Below are 22,987 nucleotides of genomic sequence, written 5' to 3'. Positions count from 1 at the left end.
GATTATTTCAAGCCCCTCAAAATATTAAGAAAAATTTAAAGAACCTAATTAATTTTGATTGGTACGGCTTCACTGACACAGAAGGTATCATTTTTTAGTCGGTGGCAGACTGCCAATCAGGAAGAATTTTTTTCCTAACATTTAGGACAAGGTTTGAAATAGTCACTTTTGTTTCCTTTGGGGACCTTCTTCAGGCCATAAAATAGTTTATCTCATTCAATTCTAAATATATACAATGGTTGTTTTTTTTTATATAAATACTACTTATCGTAGAAAGTGAGACTTTTCCCTCGGGCTCCTTTCACCATTCCGCCCTTGTGTGATCTGGCAAGGTCTCAGAAATCAAGCACTGGCTACCCTGCTTATTTCTAGAGTTTTAGAGATTTTGTAGGAGCAAAGTTGCCTTTGAAAATTTACCAGAAGATACTGTGTTGACTATTGCATATTAAGTTCGAAAGCCTAGACAGTCAGCCTATAAGTCAGGAAAGATGAATTTGTAGAATCACAAGTCCCTCTTGCCTTTTGTGGACTTATCAGTCAAGATAGCCTAGGCTATGCTGTAATGACAACCTCCTGAATCTCAGGGGCCTAACAAAACAAAAGTTTAATTCTCATTCATGTTGAATGTCCAACACAGGTTGGGAGGGGAGTCTTTTTGTCCTAATCACTTAAGACCCCATCTTGAGACACACTTCCAGAAACATGGAGGTGTAGAAAAACGAAGTCTGCAGTCTTGCACCAGGAATTAAATGCTGTAATTTAGAAGTAATGATGTCTTTTGTCTCACATCTCATTGGCCAGAAATAGTCATCTGACCTCATTGAAACAAAAAGGGATTGGAAAATTCGGTCTTGTAAAAATGAGGAGAACCAGATACAGTTGAGCCAGAATATTAATGAATGTAGTCTTTCCTGTACTATGATCTTCAATATTTGGATCGCTCTTCTTCATACACGAAACACACACTCACCCACACCCTAGGGTGGAAAAACCAAAAGTTCCATTAAGTCGTGGTATCCAACTCAAAGTGCGTGAACTCTAGGTGGTATGTGGTAGTTTCTATATCAAGTCTGAATGTTACTCCCCTTTATCCAGAGACCCCACCCCATGGTAGATAGTAGTGGAACTGGAACAAGAGAACTGCAATAAACTCTCGAATTTGGAAAAGGGGATGAATGGGGGACATGTAGTCTGGGCCAAAATCATTCTGAAATCTCGCTGAGTAGATACACGCTTCATACACCCCGAGTGTGGAATTTTGGGTAAGCCATGATTCCACTCTGGAAATTCTTCTCTTGCTCATTGTCTGTATAGCTCCTGGGCATTCTTCTTTTTTTATTATTCTCCTTTTCCATATCTAGAATATATCTTTTTGGAGGCTGCAAACCTTATTCATTCAGCACACTATCTATGATCAATGTTTGGTACCAAAATTTTTAAAGTTTTGAACCATCACAGTCTCTTTACTCTGGCTGGTAGCTAGTTAGCTGTTACACTTCAAAAACTTAATAGGCTTCTAATCTATTTTATTTTGGTCAGTTTACATGTGCTAATAGCCAGATCGACAGTTTTTTCTAGACTCCCTTTTTAGAGTTGTTATAATTCTCTGCTTTCTTGGTCCTATTCTTCTCTCCCTCTCTTAACTGTAGGTACTTTAGTCTATCAGACCACTTTTATTTTCTTTTCCCTGAGCCAGTTTGTCTAACTGAAAGGGTTTATTGGATTCTGTTTTGAATTATTGGTTTTTGTTGTTGTTGTTGTTCTGAGGGACCTTAATCTGTTCAGAGATCCAAAGCTTGATTTGATTATTGATTTGATCCTTTCAATAAAGCAGAGTTCTAATCAGCCTTTGTTACTCAAAGGTTTTGTCATTTGAGAATGAGAAGTATTGTTTCTTCCATCCTATAAATTCCCATATTTCTGTATTTCTCTATTCCCTTTCATTTTGGCTTTCCAACTGGCCGATTCTTTTCTAAGCTCATTCGTTTTTTATATTACTTTGTCAGATGCACTCAACAGTAACAGACATATGCTACTAATTTTGTTTTTCACACCCTTTTTTAAAAAAGCTACAAGCTAATTAGGTACATTATCTGCCTTCCAAGCTATCACATGTGACAGTTTTACCAAATGTTTTTTCACTAGATAATATGGATCACCATCCTTCTAATCTCTGATAATTATTTTCTAATGACCTGCCCCTAAACCAAAGCCATGTATTTTAGATTGTGTTGGGGATTGTCTTTTTTTTTTTTCTTTTGACTATAGCAATGCTCCAGAATACCAGTTCTGTATCAATCAGGATAGATTATATGATGCCGGTGTGGCAAATTATCTCAATTTCGGAGACCAAAACAACAAAATTTTACTCCTTGGTCATGCTACATGTCCATGATGGGTCAACAAAAAGAATGCTCGGGGTAGACACTCAGAGGGACCCAGACTAACAGCAACCACAAACTTTTTTTTTTAAAGATTTTATTTATTTATTTGACAGAGAGAGACACAGCGAGAGAGGGAACACAAGCAGGGGGAGTGGGAGAGGGAGAAGCAGGCTTCCCGCAGAGCAGGGAGCCCGACGCTGAGCTCGATCCCAGGATCCTGGGATCATGACCTGAGCCGAAGGCAGATGCTTAACGACTGAGCCACCCAGGCGCCCCACTTTTTTTTTTTTTGAAGATTTATTTATTTCAGAGAGAGAGAGACAGCACGAGTGGGAGGGGCAGAGGGAGAGAGAATCCCAAGTAGACTCCCCACTCAGCAAGAGCCTGATGCAGGACTCCATCTCAAGACGATGAGATCCACCTGAGTGGAAATCTAGAGTCAGAAGCTTAACTGACTGCACCACCCAAACGCCCCAGCAACCATGAACTTTATTGCTGGATATCATGCCAGAGGAAAAGAGCTTTGAAGTGTCTTGAAATAGCAATTAAATTCTTGGCCCAGAAATGCCCTTTTCATTCACAACTCAACCAGAACTAAGTATGTGGCCCCACCCAACCATAAAGGAGCTTGGATGTTCAATCCTACCACATGTTTGGAAGGCAGGAAGCCAAAACTATACAATGAATAGCATTAATGATATCTGGTTGGTATTGAAAAAAAAGATGCTCATTCTTGAAAGATACACAAACTATAATGAAGATAATAATCATCAAAAATCCACACCCAGGGGCACCTGGGTGGCTCAGTCAGTTAAGCGTCTGCCTTCAGGTCAGATCATGATCCCAGAGTCCTGGGATCGAGTCCCGAATCGGGCTCTCTGCTCAGGGGGAAGCCTGCTTCTCCCTCTCCCTCGATCTACCACTCTGCCTACTTGTGCTCTCTCTGTCAAATAAATAAATAAAATCTTTTTAAAAAAATCCACACCCAGATAGTGGTAACATTTTTAAGTCCTCCTTTCCAATTTTTTTCCCCAATCATGTATCACATTCCATTTTGTGAATATAACCTATTTCTAGGGTTATTATTTCTCTATTGTAGGACATCAAGATTGTTTCCAATTTTTCACATTTATAAGTGCTATGATGTACATAAACCGTTTATATCCTGGAATACAAATCTTTTTCTGCAAGTTTAATCTTATTTCAAGGTGATAATTACTAGGTTGATAGGGTGAAGAATACAAATTCTTTTTAAGGATCTTGATACGTTTGGCTACAGTTGCTTTCCTGAAAGGTAGGCATCAGTGTGTACTTTTTTTTTTTTTAAGATTTTATTTATTCACTTGACAGAGAGAGAGACAGTGAGAGAAGGAACACAAGCAGGGGGAGTGGGAGAGGGAGAAGCAGGCTTCCCGCTGAGCAGAGAGCCTGATGCGGGCCTCAATCCCAGGACTCTGGGATCATGACCCGAGCCGAAGGCGGACGCTTAATGACTGAGTCACCCAGGCACCCCTCAGTACTTTTATTGTAAGTACAATAAGGACTATTTCATTGTTCCCTTTCAGCATTGAGAACTACCCCTTTAAAAATTATTTTCTTCTCATGCTATTTTTAGAAATCTTCACAATATATGCCACATCTTATGAAATTAAACAATTAACAAGATACAGGTGAAATATCCAATAATGGGTTTTATTTTTTTTTTTTGGTATCACAAATTATAAACACCCAGGAAAATGTCAATTTGATTTTACTTAAGCTATGATTCAGAGCAAAGTACAGTGAGATGGGAGTCCTCATAACTGGGGCTGTAAGAGATTAAAATATTTTTTTGGATGCAGTTTCAGTAATAAGCTGCTAGAATTATTTTGACCACATTTGGAGTCATGCTTCCTCAAGGATTGTTTGGCACACTAGGGGAAGAAAAAAGTTTCCTTAACCCTCTTAGAGTCTCTGGCTGGGCCTGAAGATTAAACTGATACAACCAAATTAACAGGAGAAAAGCACAGAAATTTATTTACTTAAATTTTATGTGATATGGGAGCCTGCATAAGGACATAAAGACCCAAAGAAATACTCAAACCTGAGGGTTTCTATGCTAAAGTTGATGAAACGTATAAAGTCATAAAAAGTTGGAGATGATAGGACAAAGAGTGTTAGCTAAGTGTAATAAGCGAAGGGAAACAGCAAGACCTATTCATTCAGATTCTTTTTTGTGTCCTTGTGTCTTTGGACGTAAGGCTATTCCTTTCTTCTGGATACAGGGAGGAATGAGGATTACATAAAACACAGGACGGTTTTATGACCTGCTTCAGGGGAATGTCAGAAAGTCCTTCTTGCACATGTCCTTTCTCTTATTCCCCCAGTTTGAAATATACAGTATGCCAAATGGCCATATTTTGGGGGTAGCATTGTCCTGTGCCCTGTCAGCACGTACAAGCTGGAATAGTTGGGGCATACCAGGTTAAGGGTCATTCTAAGTCAGGTTCCGTGGCACACATGGGTAGACCTGCCCTCCTGACTCTAATCCTGACTCTAATCCTACACCTCTCGTTATTGCCTGGAGAGGTTCCCAGCTTGGATCATGGTGCTCATGTCCATTTACAGTTAATTTTGTTCCCACCTCCAGCCCAAGGCACCTCTTTTCTGCTTTCTCTCTTCATATGTTTGTCTTTTCTGGTTAAACAGAAGTATACAACATATGACCTTTTGTATCTGGTTTTTTCGCTTTGCTCGATGTTTTTGAGCTTCATCTTTGTATCATGTATTAGTATTTCATTCCTTTTTATTACTGAGTAGTATTACATTGTAGATATATACTGCATTTTGTTTATACTTTGAGCAATTGATGGTCATTTGGGTTATTTCTACTTCTTGGCTATTATATGTAATGTTGTTATGAACACTGGCAGTCTTAGTTTGGACATATGTTTTCATTTCTCTTGGGTAGTTATCTAGGAGTGAAATTTCCTGGTCATGTGGTAAATTTATGCTTAACTTTTTGAGAAACTGCTAAACTGTTTTAAAAGATGGCTGTAACATTTTACTTTCTCACCAACAATGTATGAGAGTTCTCCTTTCTCCACATTCTTGACAACATGTTATTATCTTTTTGATCATAGCCATTTTAGTCAGTGTGGAGTGGTATGTCATTGTGGTTTTAATTTGCATCTCTTTAATGACTAATGATGCTGAGTATATTTTCATGAGCATATTATCCATTCATGTGTCTTCTTTGAAAAAAGTCTCTGCAATTTTTTGTCCATTTTTAAGTTGGATTGTCTTCTTATTTTTTGTGTTGTAATAGTTCTTTGTATAAGGTAGATACAAATCTTTTATTAGATGTGTCATTTGCAAATATTTTCACGGTGTTCTTTTATTCTAGTATGCTAGGTGATATTGCTGAAGAAAATTCAGTGGCTTAAAACATCAGAGCTTTATTTTTCATTCCCATATATTTTGTTATGGGTCCAGGCAACTCTCTAGTGCAAATGTGTTCCACATATTGGCTCAGCGGTGCACATTTCCTTCATGCATTCTTCCATGAGCACCAAGGCCAAGAAGAGAACATTGGAGACTCTTGTGCTGCCAATGAAGTACCTTCACCAGATACGAGACATGTCAGTTCTCTTCACTTTCATTGGCTGAATGAATGATATGGCCTTGCCTAAATCAAAGGCTGAGGAAGGGCAATCCCTCCAGGTGCCTGAATTGAGAAGATCAAGCAACACTGGTTAGCAGTACTAATGTCTACTATGTGGGGGGAGACAAGTGAGAAAAAAATAAATATATGAAGATATTTTTAGAAAGGGGTGATGCTATTAAGACAGAATAACAGGGTGATAGGATAACAATTAACTTGGGGGGACAAATTCAGAAGGGGTAATCAGAAGCAGTCTCTCTGAAGAGAGGTCATTTGAGCTAAGACTCCAGTCCCAGCAAGGAGTCATTAAGTGAAGATCAGGGAGGAGCTATCCAGACCTGGACAAAGAACCAAGGGTAAGGGGCGCCTGGGTGGCTCAGTGGGTTAAGCGTCTGTCTTCTGCTCAGGTCATGATCCCGGGGTCCTGGGATCAGGTCCTGCATTGGACTCCTTGCTCAGCGGGGAGCCTGTTTCTCCCTCTGCCTCTGCCGCTCCCCCTTGCTTGTGCGTGCTCTCTCTGTCAAATAAATTAAAACAAACAACCCCCCCAAAACAAACAACAACCAAGGGCAAGAAAAGACACGAGTTAGATGGCTTGTTGTGTGGTCAGAAAAGAGGGATTGAGGACAGTTTATGGGGGTCTAGCTAGAGAAAGCAGATCAAGGCCATTTTGGTTTCCTGGTGAGAAATGTAAATTTTATTTAAAGTGCAATGGAACTTAGTAAAACAAAAACAAAAACAAATGTACAGTATTAAAAACAACAAAGTGTTTTTGTTTTTTTTTTTAAAGCTTTTATTTATTCATTTGACAGAGAGAGACACAGTGAGCGACAGAGGGAACCCAAGCAGGGGGAGTGGGAGAGGGAGAGGCAGGCTTCCCGTGGCGCAGGGAGCCCTATTTGGGCTCGATCCCAGGACCCCGGGATCATGACCTGAGCCGAAGGCAGATGCTTAACAACTGAGCCACCCAGGAGCCCCTAAAAACAACAAAGTGTTTTAACAGGGAACAAACCTGATTTACATTAAATAGGAATTGTTCAGTGTGTGGTATCCAGAATGAATTGAAGGGGAACAAGGCTGAATGCCGACGATCTGGCTGGCGAAGGTGGGGTTGGAGAGAGTGTGTGTTTATGGGATGTACTAACAGAGCTAAGGAAAAGAGGAATCATGGAAGACATGAGAGTCATGAGCTTGGGCTCCTGGGTGGGTAGTGTTATTATTTACTGAGAGGGAAGAAAGGGTGGAAGGAGAGTTTTGCTTGGTCTTGTTAAATTTCACATGCTTATTACACATACAAGCAGGCATTTAGATATAGGAATCTGAAGAAAAGTCTGAGTTGGGGAATTACATGTAGATTTACCTCATACTGTTTTTTTTTTTTTTAAAGATTTTATTTATTTATTTGAGAGAGAGAGATTGAGAGATAGAGAGCACGAGAGGGGAGAGGGTCAGAGGGAGAAGCAGACTCCCTGCTGAGCAGGGAGCCCGATGCGGGACTCGATCCCGGGACTCCAGGATCACGACCTGAGCCGAAGGCAGTCGCTTAACCAACTGAGCCACCCAGGCGCCCTACCTCATACTGTTTTAAAATCGTCATAGTCTTAGGCCTTATAGATGTGCCATCAGCCATATAATAAGTAGCTCTATTCATGGACTGAGTGAAAAAACTTAAATAAATTACACATATTAAAGCAATGCAAAGTTGGAATTTGTGTACAATATCTTCGTTCCACTTATGCACTAGAAGTTTTAAGTTACAAGTCCACTTGTGCACTGTAAGTTATACTTGAGTTCTGAAAGTGGAACTGCCAAGTCTATGCATTTTCACACTTCTTTTTCACTTCGCATTTTGAAAGGGGTCAAAATCCTTAGAAATGTTTGCACCTATCTAGGCTTGCAGCAACACAGATGCTTCCTCACACTCTGGCTAACACTGGCTGTTACTACACTTTTTAATTTTTACCAACCTAATCGTGGCAAAAAGGGATCTCATTGTGATTTCAATTTGTATTTCTTTACTTAGGAGTGGAGCCAAGCTTCTTCATGTTTGCCAGCCATTTGCCTTTCTTTTTCACGCTCTCTTTGACTTCGAAGCCACGTAGGTAGATGACTTGTGTTCCCCTAGGTGCCAGACTCTGGAGTCTGAACGTTGTGGACAAGATGGTGAGCTCTCTGTTGACAGGGACCCTGCGCTTTTCAACCCGTGCCCGGTGCACCTGGCCACCGCGCGACTGGCCCTGGGCAGGCAGGTGAGGAAGAGGAGAAACAGGTGTGGTGTGAAGTCCCACGACTGGGGAGCTGAGGGCACAGAAAGGACGGTCCAGATTTCCACTGAGCACGGGACAGACACAGCCCCCGGAGAGTCCCCGGATTACTGCCGGGGATTCCTGCTGGCCCCCTCCAGCGCGGTTTCAGAAGTTGTGAAACTACCGAGGCAACAGCCCGCCCAGGTCGGAGCTTCCGCCGCGAGGCCAAGAGGCGCAGAGCAGCAGGATGGGGTGGAGGGGCCGTCTTTTCCGCGCATTGTCTCCAAGCGGGCGGCGGCCAAAAACTGAAAGCAAAACCTTCCTGCCGGGCCCCGCCTCGTGGCCCGCGCCGTGGATTTGGGTCCTGTCGGCAGCCGAAGGCGCGTCTCTCCTCCGCCATGGCAAGTTGCTTTCGTTTCGGATTTTGCGGGGCAGGGTCGTTCCCGCCCGGTTACCACGGTCCCCCAGAAGGGCGCGGAGCGGGGCGGGCGGGGGTGCGGAGCTGCCCCGGGCGGCGCGCGATGGAGCCCGGCGCTGGCGGAGAGCCACCTGCCGCGAAGGCAGACCCGCCGGCAGACCTGGCCCTCACTTCTCTGGCACCTGCTCCTGGGGCGGTGCTGCGCGCGCCTGCAATTCCTAGTAGGCCATGTGAGAGAGGCGCGACTCCAGGGAACGCCTTGCCACCTCCCGCACTCGGTGTCTCATGGTCGGGGACACAGCTGTCTCGTGGAGGAGTCCCTTCGCAGGCTGTTTGGGCTTAACTGTCGCCTCCCACTTCTTGGGGAACAAGAGCGGAGAGAATTACCCAGAAACCGAGGCCACTGTTTCCTTTTGAAAAGCGCCAGCAAGAAGGATTCGAGCCAAGGATTCGAGTTGTGAAGGCATCCTCATGTCTTGTCTGCATTAGTGGGAATTCTCTCTTGTGACCTTAGTTCTTTGTCCAGGCACAAAGGGCTCTGTGTTTTCACCATCTGTGCTGGCTAGTAAGAACCGTTAGCAAGTTCAAGATTTAGCCTTCCGTGTTCTTTCCATCAAGCGCTTGAAAGCAGTGGCAGGGTCTTTAATTGCTAGGGTCCCGGAAATGCCAAAGCAGTCGTGAGGTTCCAGTACGATTTTGTTTATTGGCAGCAGTAAAGGCAACGTCAATGAAAATAAACAACTAAATTTTTTAAAAAGAAATATACACAAACACAGGGAATGAATCTAATTATTTCTCTCTAGGGCCTTACTTACAAACTCACAGTTTTTCTTTATAGCTTTTTGCTTTCTGACACTATGGTCAAAAGTGTCTTAAAATATATCATTGATACTGGGAAAATGCCATCACCTATTATAATAACTCTTGGCCAAAATGCTGCTCTTGTTTCAAAATCCTGTATCTCTGTGGTAACTCTTGAAGGGGTTATTTCTGAGACATCTCTTTTCCTTATGCTGGATAGAAGAGATTAGTAGTCATCAGGGAGAATTCCTTTGATTTCAAAGATAAATTAAATGCAGACACTTGAATAAAGAAATATGGCATTAGAATTGATGAGGGCAGAGGTGCAGTAGCATTTTCTGAATTTAAATTGATTGAAAGTTTTTCTTTGACGTTGACGAAAGGCAACAAGGAAGCTCAGTGACTAGCCATGTAACCATTGAGATTGGGGTGGACCATTACAGCCAGTGTTGTATGGAGACAAGTCTGTGAAGTAGAATTCCTGCAAAATCTCTTTTTCTTTTCCTCTCCTAGGAAGAACTATTTTGGGATTATCACATCATACCATTTGGGACTAGGGTGGAGGAACACATATATTTTTACTGTTTTCTACACAGTCTAGTTGTGAATATTTTAAGAAACTCTGTTTTCCTCCATTAAAATATCTTCTGTAACAAATACTCAATAGATTATTATAAGTTTCATTTTCAGAAGACACTCCCTTTGTTTTATTTATTTTTTTAATATATATATATTTTTTTCTCCCTTTGTTTTGTATGTCTCAACATGAGCCATTTTCATCCCCTGTCCCTTTGCTGTTGTTGTGAACTCTTCTTTTGAATTTTTAATTAAATTTGACCATTAATTAAAATTTGACCTCAACCTTTTTTATTCTTATACTTTCATTTTTTTTTAAAGATTTTATTTATTTATTTGACACACAGAGCGCGCGCGCACGCGAGAGAGAGAGAGAGAGAGAGAGAGACAGAGACAGAGACAGCACAAGCAGGGGGAGCGGCAGGCAGAGGGAGAAGCAGGCTTCCTGCATGAGCAGGGAGCCCGATATGGGGCTTGATCCCAGGACCCTGGGATCATGGCCTGAGCTGAGGGCAGCGGTTTAAACCAACTGAGCCACCCAGGCGCCCCTCTTATACTTTCATTTTAAGGTGCCGTTGGGATGAACAGGATGTTGTGTACCTAGACTGTTTTTTTGACCTGGAAGGTCAAACGTAGCTTGCTTGTCCCCAGTGAAGTCCTATTCTGAGTACAGAGTCCTCTGAGCTGAGAGCCCAAAACATCTTTGTGATCTGTTAACCCTTACTCAGGCTCATGAGATATCCTGTCCTCCCTGAGGGTAATTTAGGATAGATTAAGTCTGAGTTTTGGTATAATCAGGTTGGACTATCTATTTAAGCACTGGGAGCAGCTTATGAGTCCACTTCCCTAAATGGGCTGGGGAACAAATCAAAACATTGAAAGAGAAGCCCCTTACCTGGATATTAGAAGAAGTTCAAGAGAGTGAGCTCAGGGAAGGATCTACTTGTAGTTAGTACTCTGTGCTCAGTATGGTGGCAGGGTCTGCAGTAGCGAATGGTCTCAGTAGCTGAATTCCATCTCAAATAGGTGCAGGAGGGTAGGATTTACTCCATTGCAGCCCCAGTATTATTGCCAGGGTTTTATATTTTTTATGGTGTTTTTTTTTCTAATTCTGACAAAAAAAAGTAGGGGATATGTTTCTTATTGGCTTATGTATTTTGGGACTCTACAATCAACAAAACATACAGCCGTCTCCAAACTATCATATTTTGTGGTTAGCTTGATTTGTTTTTAAACTTAAATTTTTAAAATTTTATATCTCTGATCTCTTCCTTTGTGACTGCCATTACTTTTAGGCCTTTCTAAAATCAGACAAATATTAAGCAATGCTTTCCATTTATAAAAAAATTAAGAGGGCCCCTGGGTGGCTCAGTTGTTAAGCGTCTGCCTTCAGCTCAGGTCATGGTCCCAGGGTCCTGGGATCGAGCCCCGCATCACATCGGGCTCCCTGCTCCGCGGGGAGCCTGCTTCTCCCTCTCCCACTCCCCCTGCTTGTGTTCCTGCTCTCGCTGTCTCTCTCTCTGTCAAATAAACAAATAAAATCTTAAAAAAAAAAAAAATCTTAAAAAAAAATTAAGAGTTCACTTTTTATATTTAACTTTCAAATTCATGTGGTATGTGATGTGAGGCAAGGCTCTAGCTTTAATTTTTTTTTGAAGTATCTAATCAACTGTACCAGCACTTTTATTGAATAAAATAGCCTCTCCCCCACTGGTGTGTGATGGTGCCTGTATAAGTTGAATCTTATTTTTATATTTAAAAAGCATCCTGTTTCTCTTACAGGCATCGGGTTTGAAAGGCAAGGAATCCAAAACTTCTGAAAGAACAGCTGCAGTTGCTGGTCATTCAGTTGGCCTTTTTAATGATCAATTACTGACCACAGTAGTGAAGACTCACTTCCAGGATATCAAGAATGAAAGCAGAGTTGTTGAAAATGTGATATATCCAACAAGAACCAGGGGAGTTGAAAATGTGACCTTCAAAGGAAAAAAAGGTATCTCCAAATCAAATTTTGTAATCTTAGAAATACTTCTGCAATGAAATTAAAAACTGAATTTCATTAAAATGATTCATGGGATTGGTAAAGTTTAAAGTAGCTTTTTGGAAATATTATTCTATTCTGAATATAAAAGTGGTAAAATATTGCCCTAACAAGTATATATGTGAAAATGGTTCATGATAAAGTTGGTAGTAACTGCCAAATTCTTGAAGACTTCTTTCCTTTTATATTTGGAATCTGTCTAGATCTTGGGGAAAAAATGTGATACATTTTATTGTAGAAAACTTGTGGGGTGCCTGGGTGGCTCAGTCGTTAAGCGTCTGCCTTTGGCTCAGGTCATGATCCTAGGGTCCTGGGATCGAGTCCCGTGTCTGGCTCCCTGCTCTCAGGAAGACTGCTTCTCCCTCTCCCGCTTCCCCCCACGCCCCCCTGCCCCTGCTTGTGTTCCCTCTGGGATCATGACCTGAGCCGAAGGCAGATGCTTAATGACTGAGCCACTCAGACGCCCCAATAAATAAAATCTTAAAAAAAGAGAAAACTTGTAAAATACAGAAAAAAATCCCCACAAAAATAATCTATAATCTCACAAACAAGATGACTGCTTTGGGAATTTTCAAGTGGCTTCAGCAATATAATCATACCATTTGCTGCCCTCCGTTCAAAGCAACAAAAGGATATTTTAATATAGCATTGGCTTTATCACTGGTAAAGTTGGACTGGAGAAATATGGCTTGGATCTGAGATCAGATCGAGCCATTCTGTTCCTCACCTCCACCCCGGACATAGGCGAGGACGTTGGGTCTGCAGAACAAATTCATCCCTTCAGGCTCATGGAGAGGGGCAGCCTTCTCTACAGTTCAGTGACTGGCAAAATAAATTGCCAGAGAAAGATGAGTTTCCATGCCAGCATCTTGGAGCAGAAGAAAAGATCTTGTTTTGCTTGAGGGAAGATAGGATTTAGAGAGAGACCTAAGAGACTATGGATTATCAGAGTGCCTTTATCTGTCACCATTAATTCAGTCAAATCCTTCCCAATGGGGATGTTCAGGTAGGGATGGCAGGAATGGCTCCTTATTATTTCTCTCAAGGGTTGAGGTGTTTTTGGAAGTTAATTTTTCAAACATTGAATTGGTAGCTCAGAGAGAGAAAGAGAAGGCTCATTCATTCATTTGTTCACAAATATTTATGAGTGCTTATTATTTGCCAGGCCCCATTCTAGGCCTTCTGGATACAGCAGTGAGTGAAATAGGCAAATGTTTTCTTTCCTGAAGCATACATCTGTGCAGGTGGACAGATAATAAAAAAGCAAATAAATGAATATATATTGCATTGGGAGTTTTATTAATTTGTATATTCATAAATTATTTCTATATTTATATTTATTTATGTTTATATATTTATTTGTGTATATTAACATATAATGTGAGTGTGATGAAAAAACATAAAACAGAATAAAGGGATAGAATGTGATGGAGAGGGCTACTTTATTAGATAGAGTGGGTAGGGAAATATTCTCTTTAGGTGACATTTGAGCAGAGACTTGACTGAGGTAAGGGAAAGTGCAGATAAGGGGGAAGAACATTCTAGGGCAAGGGAAGGACTGGGAAAACTTCTCTGAGAGGATAGCACGCTGGGCATTTTGAAGATAGCAAGGTGGCCCTAATGGCTGGAGCAGAGCGAGCAAGGGGGAGAGTAAAAGGAGATGTGGTCAGATGGGTAGCTGGAGGCTGGTTTGTATTAAGCAGCCTATAGGTCAAGGCAAGGTGTCTGGATTTTATTCTGGGTGAGAAGGAGGGTTTTGAGCAGGTGACTGACAGAGTGTGACTGCCTTCTCTTAGGTGATCACTCTGGCAGCGGTTTGGAGAGCAGGAGCTCGTAGTCATTGCTGGTTTTGGCTAGGGTGTTAACAGGGCTGGTGATTGAGAACTGGTGGCCATTCAGGATTTGCTGATGGATTCGGTGTCATTTTCTAAGATGTGGAACACTGGAGGAAGAGTACTTTTGGGAGGGGGGATTGTTATCAAGAGTTAAATTTTGGTCATTGAGATGTTTACTTGGAAAATGAAGTAGAGATTTCCAAAAACAAAGGAAAGTCAAGGCCAAAGATAGAATTTGCAAGTGATGCATCTAGAGATAGTATCTAAAGCTGTGGGATTATCGAGATCAACCCTTGGCTGGGTGTATGTTTGCTAAGAGGTACAAGGCCTGAGGCCTGAGTCATGCCAACATCTAGAGAATGGGAAGAGAAGGAGAATTAGCAAAGGGCACAGTGAATTTTGAGGAAAACCAGGATAGTGTGGTATCCTGGATTCAAGAAGGTGGTCTCCTCATGGCCATAATTAACAAAGGGAGAATTTTCTCTTAGGTTTTTGTTATATACATATATATACATTATATATACATACTATATATATACACACACATATACACACCTGTGTGTTTTAAAAAATATGATTAGGATCATCTGTACCCATAAGATGAATTTTAAAGTAGAAGGAAAAACTAGATGTTGCATTTAGAGGAAAATGTAGAAAAAATCAGATGTGCAAAATAACAGAGTTGAAGATTTCTGTTATTAATAATTAAAGTAATTATTAGCGTGTCATCCCACTTCTGATGGCAGTGTTTCCACTTAGGTACAGAGAATGTCAACAGAAAACAGGAACACTATCAGGCAGAAAAGTTTGGACCCTCTCAGTTCACAGACTCTCATTTCAGTGAAAAGGTAAGGTGTGATACTGACAGTCCTGGATCCTGTTTGTTTGTTTCCTTCCTTCCTTCCCTCCTTCCTTCCTTCCTCCCTCCCTTCCTTCCTTCCTTCCTTCCTTCCTTCCTTCCTTCCTTCCTTCCTTTCTGATTTTATTTATTTATTTGAAAGAGAGAGAGAGCACAAGCATGGGAGGGGGCAGAGAGACAAGCAGATTCCCCACTGAGCAGGGAGCCCAAAGTGGGAGCCCGACACAGGGCTCCATCCCAGGACCCTGGGATCATGACCTGAGCTGAAGGCAGCCGCTTAACCGACGGAGCCACCCAGGCGCCCCCTGGATCCTGTTTCTTCTGTGTGTTCCCTACATAGGAGACACAAAGCACTCTCACCTCATGGTTCCTACCAAAGAAAATGCAAACTTGCTAACCTGAGTCAGTGTTAAATGCCAAATGTGTGTCTTGAAATTTTTTGCTTATTGCCTGGTCTATTTTATGTTTCTGTGTTGAGGCTTTCAAAGTGACAAGGAGCTTTTATGCTCATATGGAGGATGTCAGGTATCTACCTAAAGACTTTTTGGGGACAAAAACCCAATTAAGATGAACATTAAAAAGGAGCTTTCAGAGAGGCAGGAGTAGAAATAAGAGGAAAGCGTTAAAATTCATTGGTTTAAAACTATTCACTAAGAAACGCAGGATCCTGGGCAGCCTCTGATGAACTTCACTAGAAGGGCTCTCTAGGGGGACCCCTGCCACAGAGAAGAACCAGACCAGAGTGTTATCTGTACATCATAACAATGTATGGGTTTTGTTTAAGGCTTTATTTCAAATAACATTCTGTCTCTAAAAAATATTTGACTATCTCTGTTCTAGGATATGCAATGAGGGACTGTGAACCCAAATTGAACACTGTGGTCTTTAGGGGGTTGTGGGACCCTCAGATGGGCTGCCATGGCGCAAGAAACCAGTCTGTGCTGGGCAGTTGGGGCTTGGTTTGGGGTAACTGCTGTGGAGACAGAGAACGTGGCAGGAAAAGCATGTGTTTATGTAGTCTGCTCCACTAGCCAGTGCTGTTTTAATTTCTCTCTGTTTAATTTTAGGTCTTCAGCTCTGTAAAAGCTATCCTCGATCTTTCTGTTTTTTGGAGTCAAGTCCCTCTAGAAAGTCTGGTAATGGACCTGAAAAGGAAAATCCCAACTTTATGCTTCAGTCCTTTGGAACCCAATGGAAGAATCTCCATTCAAGGATCGTTTCTGGCTATGCAGAAGCTCAAAGAATCTTTGCTATTAAAAGCAAGTTCTCTTTTAGAGAAAAACAGGAATTTTATCAGTGAGGAGAAAAGATGGAATAAGCAGAACTCCAGAAGGCAGCTCCAGAGAAGTAACTCCTTAGAGTCACTCGGGTCCTCAGTACCTGAGGCCACCAGGAGAGGAGAAACACTTGTTCTTGACACAGATATTTTCCTTTACCTCAAAAAGAGCAGATTTTATGAAAGCACACTGAAAAACTGTCATGTTTTCTGTGAGGAAAGAGTGGATGGTGCAATTACCACAATTTGTATAAAAAATGCTCAAGAATGTTCTCAGCCAAACAATGCAAAGGTTGTAAAAGCACTTTTTGAGGAATATTCACTTGCTCTTCACTTCGAGCTTAGAAAGGAGACCCTTACTTTGAAAAGAAAGGAGAGCCAAAATAAAAGAAATATTAAGTTGGCATGTGAACAACTAAGTTCAAGGTTCCCTCAGGTTCTGATTAGTTTTTATGACACACACATTGACATTATAGGATCTTCTTCTGACACAAACTTGTTTAAAAAAGAGGTCATGAAATTAATAAGGTTAGACAGGCGATGAGATCTTAGCTGTAATAATGACAATGGCAGTTGCTTTTCCTGAGTAGTGACGATGCTGCGTCTGATGCTGGCTTTACACACATGATCTCATTTAATCCTCACAACCATCCTTCAGTGTAGGCATTACTATCCTCATGTTGTAGGGGAAGAACCTAGGACTTGGAGAGGTTAAAACTTTTGTCTGGAGTTATCTAATGGGCAATGAATGGGACTGGGGTTAAACTCGGCCTATCTGACTACAAAATGCTGGCAAAACTCTCTTGAGAAGGTACTTTGATTGAAAGTACTTCTGAAGCAGGTAATCATTACTTAACTAAATCTGATTGGTACGAGGCTGCTGGACCATATGGGACATTTTTATTGTTGCTTATTTAGCCTAAGTACATACATAAAATGTTGGTTCTGTTAGAATTATGAAGAATTACAAAGTATAGTGTCTTTTTTCTTTATTCCCCCCTTATTTTATAATTGTATGGTTAAAGTAATAGCATTTGAGGAATAAAATCATGGGTGTTTCCTTAAAGATGACAGAAGGACTTGAAAATTCATTGCTGGGGCACCTTGGTGGCTCAGTCGTTAAGTGTCGGCCTTCGGCTCAGGTCTTGATCCCAGGGTCCTGGGATCGAGCCCCACATCGGGCTCCCTGCTCTGCGGGAAGCCTGCTTTTCCCTCTCCCATTCCCCCAGCTTGTGTTCCTTCTCTCGCTGTGTCTCTCTCTGTCAAATAAATAAATAAAATCTTTAAAAAAAAAATTCATTGCTGAAGAAGGGAAAACAAGAGCTTGTAAGTTATTTGGTTGTCTATGACTACCCTGAATTTAACTTTGGGATAGTTTTAAGTGCCTGGGACGTATTATCTTAGGATAATAAAATGTATACATCTTGCTCATCTCAAAGTAAATGTGATTATGATAATGTGAACTGTTTATATTAAAAGGAAACACAAGACAACTCTCTCTCTATGCTTTCATTTTTCTTAGCCATCTAAATCCCAAATATTTCCATCTTTTAAAATACGATATTTTGTTGTTTGAATAAACTTTTTTTTTGTCATGGCAAGCTGCTGTTTTATCAAGTACCCAATAAGATGTCTTTGAATTAAAAAGATGCTTCATTTTTATTTTGCTCCGAGGAGTTTGTTGCAGTCTGGGTCCAATCAGGAGAGAGAAGGCACATGGCAATTTGAATAGGGAGAGTTTACGATAATTGTTAATTATAATAGGGGACTGGAATAATGAGAGATTGGCTAGTAAGGAATAAAGAGAACTCTAAAAAATATAGGAATAGCAGATCTAAGAAGCAGTTTAGATAAAGCACCCATGGAAGAGTCCTCCACCCCCCATCCCAGGACTGAGAACTTGCTGGAAGTTTTGTGCCAAGGGGATCTTGCTGGAAATCCATCCTCTGGGTTGCTGGAGGAAACTGTTTAGAGGAAGTGTCTTACCAGAGACATTCCATTACACAATGTACTCGGGAGTTGCTGGGGGAAGCTGGCCATTATGCTCTTAAGGGCCCTGAGCGCTGGGAAGGCCTTGTGTGCTGGGGGCTGAGCTCATGCTGCATGCGCTTAATGTTGGAGAAGCTGCCCATGCTGCAGAAGCTGGGTACCGGGAAAAGCTTCCTCTGTGGAAAAACTGGATCCCTAATGGCCTGCCAATTAACAATTTGAAGTGGGAAAAGGCTTTCCTCTTGCAGTGTCTCTCCAGCGCCCTCTACTGAGAAAACTTAACATCCTATCAGCTACAGAGGAAAAATATTGAAGGGTCCCAGATTCATTTTCAGAGTAGGCACATAGGATGAATTTAAAGCAGAGTCAATAAATTGATGACTGGCAAAGTTTAATTTGATACCTACTAAGGCTTTCATTATTATCACAAATTTAATGCCAACAGAATAGTCTTTTTTTCTATTTTTTTTAAAGATTTTATTTATTTATTTGAGAGAGAGAGAGAGACAGCATGAGAGGGGAGAAGGTCAGAGGGAGAAGCAGGCTCCCCGCTGAGCCGGGAGCCCGATGTGGGACTCGATCCCAGGACTCTGGGATCATGACCTGAGCCGAAGGCAGTTGCTTAACCAACTGAGCCAACCAGGCACCCCAGAATAGTCTTTAAACAAAGAGCTGGATCAGAAAAATGATGCTCATTCCATGATCAGATAGACATTGATTTATAAGTATGGATATAGCATCTTCTGCTTGACATTATGTATTTCAGATGTTTTTACATGTTGCTGTGTATTTTAGAGTTTGTTTAACAGCACTTTCCTTATAATATGCTAGTTGTATAATCAATTTCTATCTTTAATAAAAACCGATATTTTTTCCAAAGTGGCAATAGTGACTTTCATTAAGATTTATTTTTGCGGGTTACTGATGCTTAGGCAGATGATGTGAATTCCAGGCCTAAACCCTGTTGTATGTGCGCAACCGGGAGAAAAACCTATCATTTAATTAGATAATAAGTTGATACTTTTCAAAGAGGCTGCAGGTAGTGAAGAGGGCCATTATCCAGTTAAAAAAAGAGAATGTAAGAGATTCAGATCAAGACAGACAAAGGAGTAGAGTGGGAGAAAGGGTTCCAAGGCATTTAGTTAAGAAATGCTTTCAGAAATACTTGTTGAACTCATCCTCTGGGACAACCATTCTGCAGGGTTCTGGAGATAATGATGGGACGTAAGACAGAAATGTTCACTGATTTCCTAGAAGTCACTGCTTAGTCTGGCAGAGAAGGCAAACAAGCTATTACCTTAGTGCTTGCTACAGAAGTAGTTGGTGTAAGGTGGAAGGGACTGTCAATTGTTACCTAGGATATGTTAACCATTTTCAAATTATTTGCATAATTTTCATAGAAAAAGATAATGAGCATGTGTCAAAGTTTTATTTGCCTTATTGAGGAGTAAACTAACAGAATGACAATACTGGTTGAAAAAGAACATGAGAAATAGAATTTAAAAATCAGTAGGGATGGGGCACCTGGGTGGCTCAGTCGTTAAGTGTCTGCCTTTGGCTCAGGTCATGATCCTGGGGTCCTGGGATGGAGCCCCGCATCAGACTCCCTGCTCTGCAAGGGAGCCTGCTTCTCCCTCTCCCACTCCCCTTGCTTGTGTTCCCTCTCTTGTTATGTCTCTTTCTGTCAAATAAATAAATAAAATCTTTAAAAAAAGTCAGTAGGGAAAAGCATGTTCATAAAGGTTGCTAAACTAGAAACAAAGCTGATCAGTGTCCAATGAGGCTACAAAACTGTGTTTTGGGGGGTTGTTTTCTCTGCTAGACAGAAAAAATAATCACACTTTATCATGTTTTTTAGAAGTTAAAGTTCTAACTGTACTGAGTTGTAAAAGGTCAGTGCCCCAATCAATTGTGTTATTAAGTGAAACGTAGTTACATTCCCCAAGAGATGCCCCACTAGTGGGCTTATTGGAGCATGTCTAGCAAGGCATTACAAGGTCACATAATTATTTTTTGCCTTATTTCTGTGTTTTGAGGAATTTTCTTTAACAAGGGTCAGAAGGAGCTTCCCAGAGGTTATGAGTTGATGGATGGGTGTTAGCTCAGTGAAGAGATGAGGAGGGAGGGCAAAACAGCATTTGGTTTGGTAGATGAAAGCCAAGTTTAGGGATGGCTGAATTTTGACAGCTTAGTTTTTACAAATTTTATTTGATGGACAAGATTATTTGATTCCTCAATAAGAGAGACACACATACAAAAGTATAGAGGGAAGGAAATCTCTAATTTCCTTTGTGAATCTCTCCATATAAATCATGTTGGTGGCTATGTATGGATTTTCCCAAAGACAGTAATTTAAGAAACTTACCTATCAGTGCTTAGATTTAATTTCTCTAGGATCATTTCCTGGTGTAAATACTGGTCTAGGAAAATAAAAACTCTTTCAACTCCAGTGGACTCTCTTCCATATTTTCTACCCATCCCTTCTTTTTCATCTTTCACTTCTTCCAAATTGAATGATTCTGGGAAATTTCCTAACCCTTCTAGCTTCAGTGTGCTTATGTGTAACCTGAAAATTGTACCTACTTTCACAGGGTTATTGTAAGTTTTACAAATCATGGTAGGTAAATGTTTAAAAACAGTAGTCATTATTCTTAAGAACTCAGTAATACCAACACCCCAAGAAAAGCTCCCTCTGCTTGGAATGCCTCATCTCAGGGTGGGCACACACATGTTACTCCAGGTAGAAAACCAAGCATTGTTTTGGACTTTTTCCTTTTCTTTTTATTACCTTAGATCAGGCCTGTGTCATTTCTTGCCTGGGTTAATGAGTCGAATAGTATCCCCTCAAAATTCAGAATGTAACCTTATTTGGAAATAGGGTCTTTGCAGATGTGATTCGTTAAGATGGCATCATGCTGGATTGGAGTGAGGCTTTAACCCAGGGACTGGTGTCCTTATAAGAAAGGGAGAGGACACTGATACTCAGAGGAGAATGGGGTAAATTTCACGTGACAATGGAGGCAGAGGGTGGCCTGATCAGCTATAAGGCAAGGAATGCGAGGGATGAATGGGAACCAACAGGAACTGAAAAAGGCAAGGAAGAATTCTTCCCTAGAGTCTTCAGATAGAGCTTGATCTTGCCAACCCTTTGATTTTAGACTTCTGGCCTCCAGAACTGTGAAAGAATAAATTTCTGTTGTTTTAAGCCACCAACTTTGTGGTAATTTGTTATGGCAGCTCTAGGAAACCATACACATGGATTTCTTTCAAAAGAGTTTCTGGGAACCTCTGATCTTTACAGTTGGTTTTGTGTGTGGGCCCCTGTCGTATACTCTATACGCCCCTCTCTCCTGTGACAGCATTTCACAGTACATTTTGTTTGTTGGTTTCTCGTCTTCCTTTCCGACTCTGTGGTCTCCTTGAGGCCAGGAATTTTGTCTCTTTCTACTTTACTTATTCTCTGTTTATAACACTATGTGTCCGGCACATCATTGACATTCCACAAATACCTTTGAAATATATGAACAGTTTTTGTGCTCCCACAGAATTTATACAGGATTTTGTAGGGAAATAAGCATCTCATAAATGTGTGTTCATTGGTCCAGGAATTTTCTTTTTATAGTCTTCCCACTTGCCAACATCAGAATACTTATATTAATCTTTTACCCCTTTAGAATGTGTCTTCAGTTCCTACTTGTATTATTTCCTTCAATGTAGGGAATTCTGGCAAGAGAAACTCAAGCAACAAGGCATCCCTCTCTTTTATATTCTTCTCATGCAGGTTGGTTAGTAATTGCTCCTAGCAGGAAGGCACTAAACATATTCCCTGAAAGTGCCTGGGATAGTTCTTTCCATTTGCCTAGTTCCTGACTGGGTTTCACCAGTGAGACAAAAAGTCCCTTGTGATTTAATTAGATAGTTATGAAGATTTGCTGGGTCTGTTTACTCTTGTATCTGGTTATTGTCAGCACTAGGAGGTCAATGGGGGGGGCGGATTCTCAATGTTTATAAGCAGTTTACTCATTAATGCTTGAGATACTAAGACATTTAACCAGGAGAAAATACCACATAGCATATGTACATGTGTCAAGACTCCTGCAGTTAACATATTTCTAGCAATACTGAGAAAAACAATAAGAGTAGAATATGCCCCCTTTTAATTTTCTATGAAATTTAGTATTGGAGGAAATTAGTCTAAACAAATATTTTATGGATTCAGATATTACAAGAGTTAACTTAAAGAACCCAATCTTTTAGGGGGTGGTGGGAAGAGATACGTAGAATATAAAAAAGGCTTTTTTCTTGTTATGGGAGAAATCTGTTTAAATTAATAAATGATTTTTCATGAAAGGAATAAAAAGATAAAATGTAACAAGAGTAGCACAATTTCCTTCTCTCAGTCTATAAATGACAAAGCATTTTGGATTCTATCTCCATACCATTCCTTGTATTTGCTTCCTCTTCTCCATTCTTTATGCCACTAACTTTGCTTTTTCTTCAGGCCTTTATTAATAATAGGAGGAGCATGGTAAGGAAGATACTGCCTGATGTTACAAAACATCTCTTGTAAAGCGAATGCCCGCTGAAGTGGTCTTCCCATGTGTACAGAGGTAGAACTAAAGCAGGGCTCATCGTTTCACTGCCTAATTTGCGGAGGGGATATCAGAATTTTGTCTTGATGTTTTTCATCTCTGGGGGAAGAGGCAGTGATTTTTGTGACAATAGGTGACTCTACCTCTTAAAGATTTTTTTTTTTAAAGATTTTATTTATTTATTTGAGAGAGAGAGAGAGAATGAGAGATAGAAAGCACAAGAGGGAAGAGGGTCAGAGGGAGAAGCTGACTCCCTGCTGAGCAGGAAGCCCGATGTGGGACTCGATCCCGGGACTCCAGGATCATGACCTGAGCCAAAGGCAGTCG

The 22,987-nt window shown here is 40.9% G+C and overlaps 1 protein-coding gene across 1 annotated transcript; it reads left to right on the top strand.

Moving 5' to 3' along the window:
• The first annotated feature begins 7,596 nt into the window (after nt 1-7,596).
• RBM43 (RNA binding motif protein 43) lies at nt 7,597-17,572 on the top strand. The gene is made up of 4 exons (XM_027590898.2): nt 7,597-8,674; nt 11,851-12,061; nt 14,704-14,792; nt 15,871-17,572. Exons 1-4 carry the CDS (start codon nt 8,672-8,674, stop codon nt 16,621-16,623), a joined length of 1,056 nt encoding a protein of 351 aa, XP_027446699.1. The 5' UTR covers nt 7,597-8,671; the 3' UTR covers nt 16,624-17,572.
• Nucleotides 17,573-22,987: the final 5,415 nt, after the last annotated feature.

Source organism: Zalophus californianus, chromosome 3, assembly GCF_009762305.2.
Source record: "Zalophus californianus isolate mZalCal1 chromosome 3, mZalCal1.pri.v2, whole genome shotgun sequence".
Taxonomy (NCBI): domain Eukaryota; kingdom Metazoa; phylum Chordata; class Mammalia; order Carnivora; family Otariidae; genus Zalophus; species Zalophus californianus.
The sequence above is the reverse complement of the archived record's forward strand: the minus strand, read 5'-3'. Positions and strand labels throughout refer to the sequence as shown.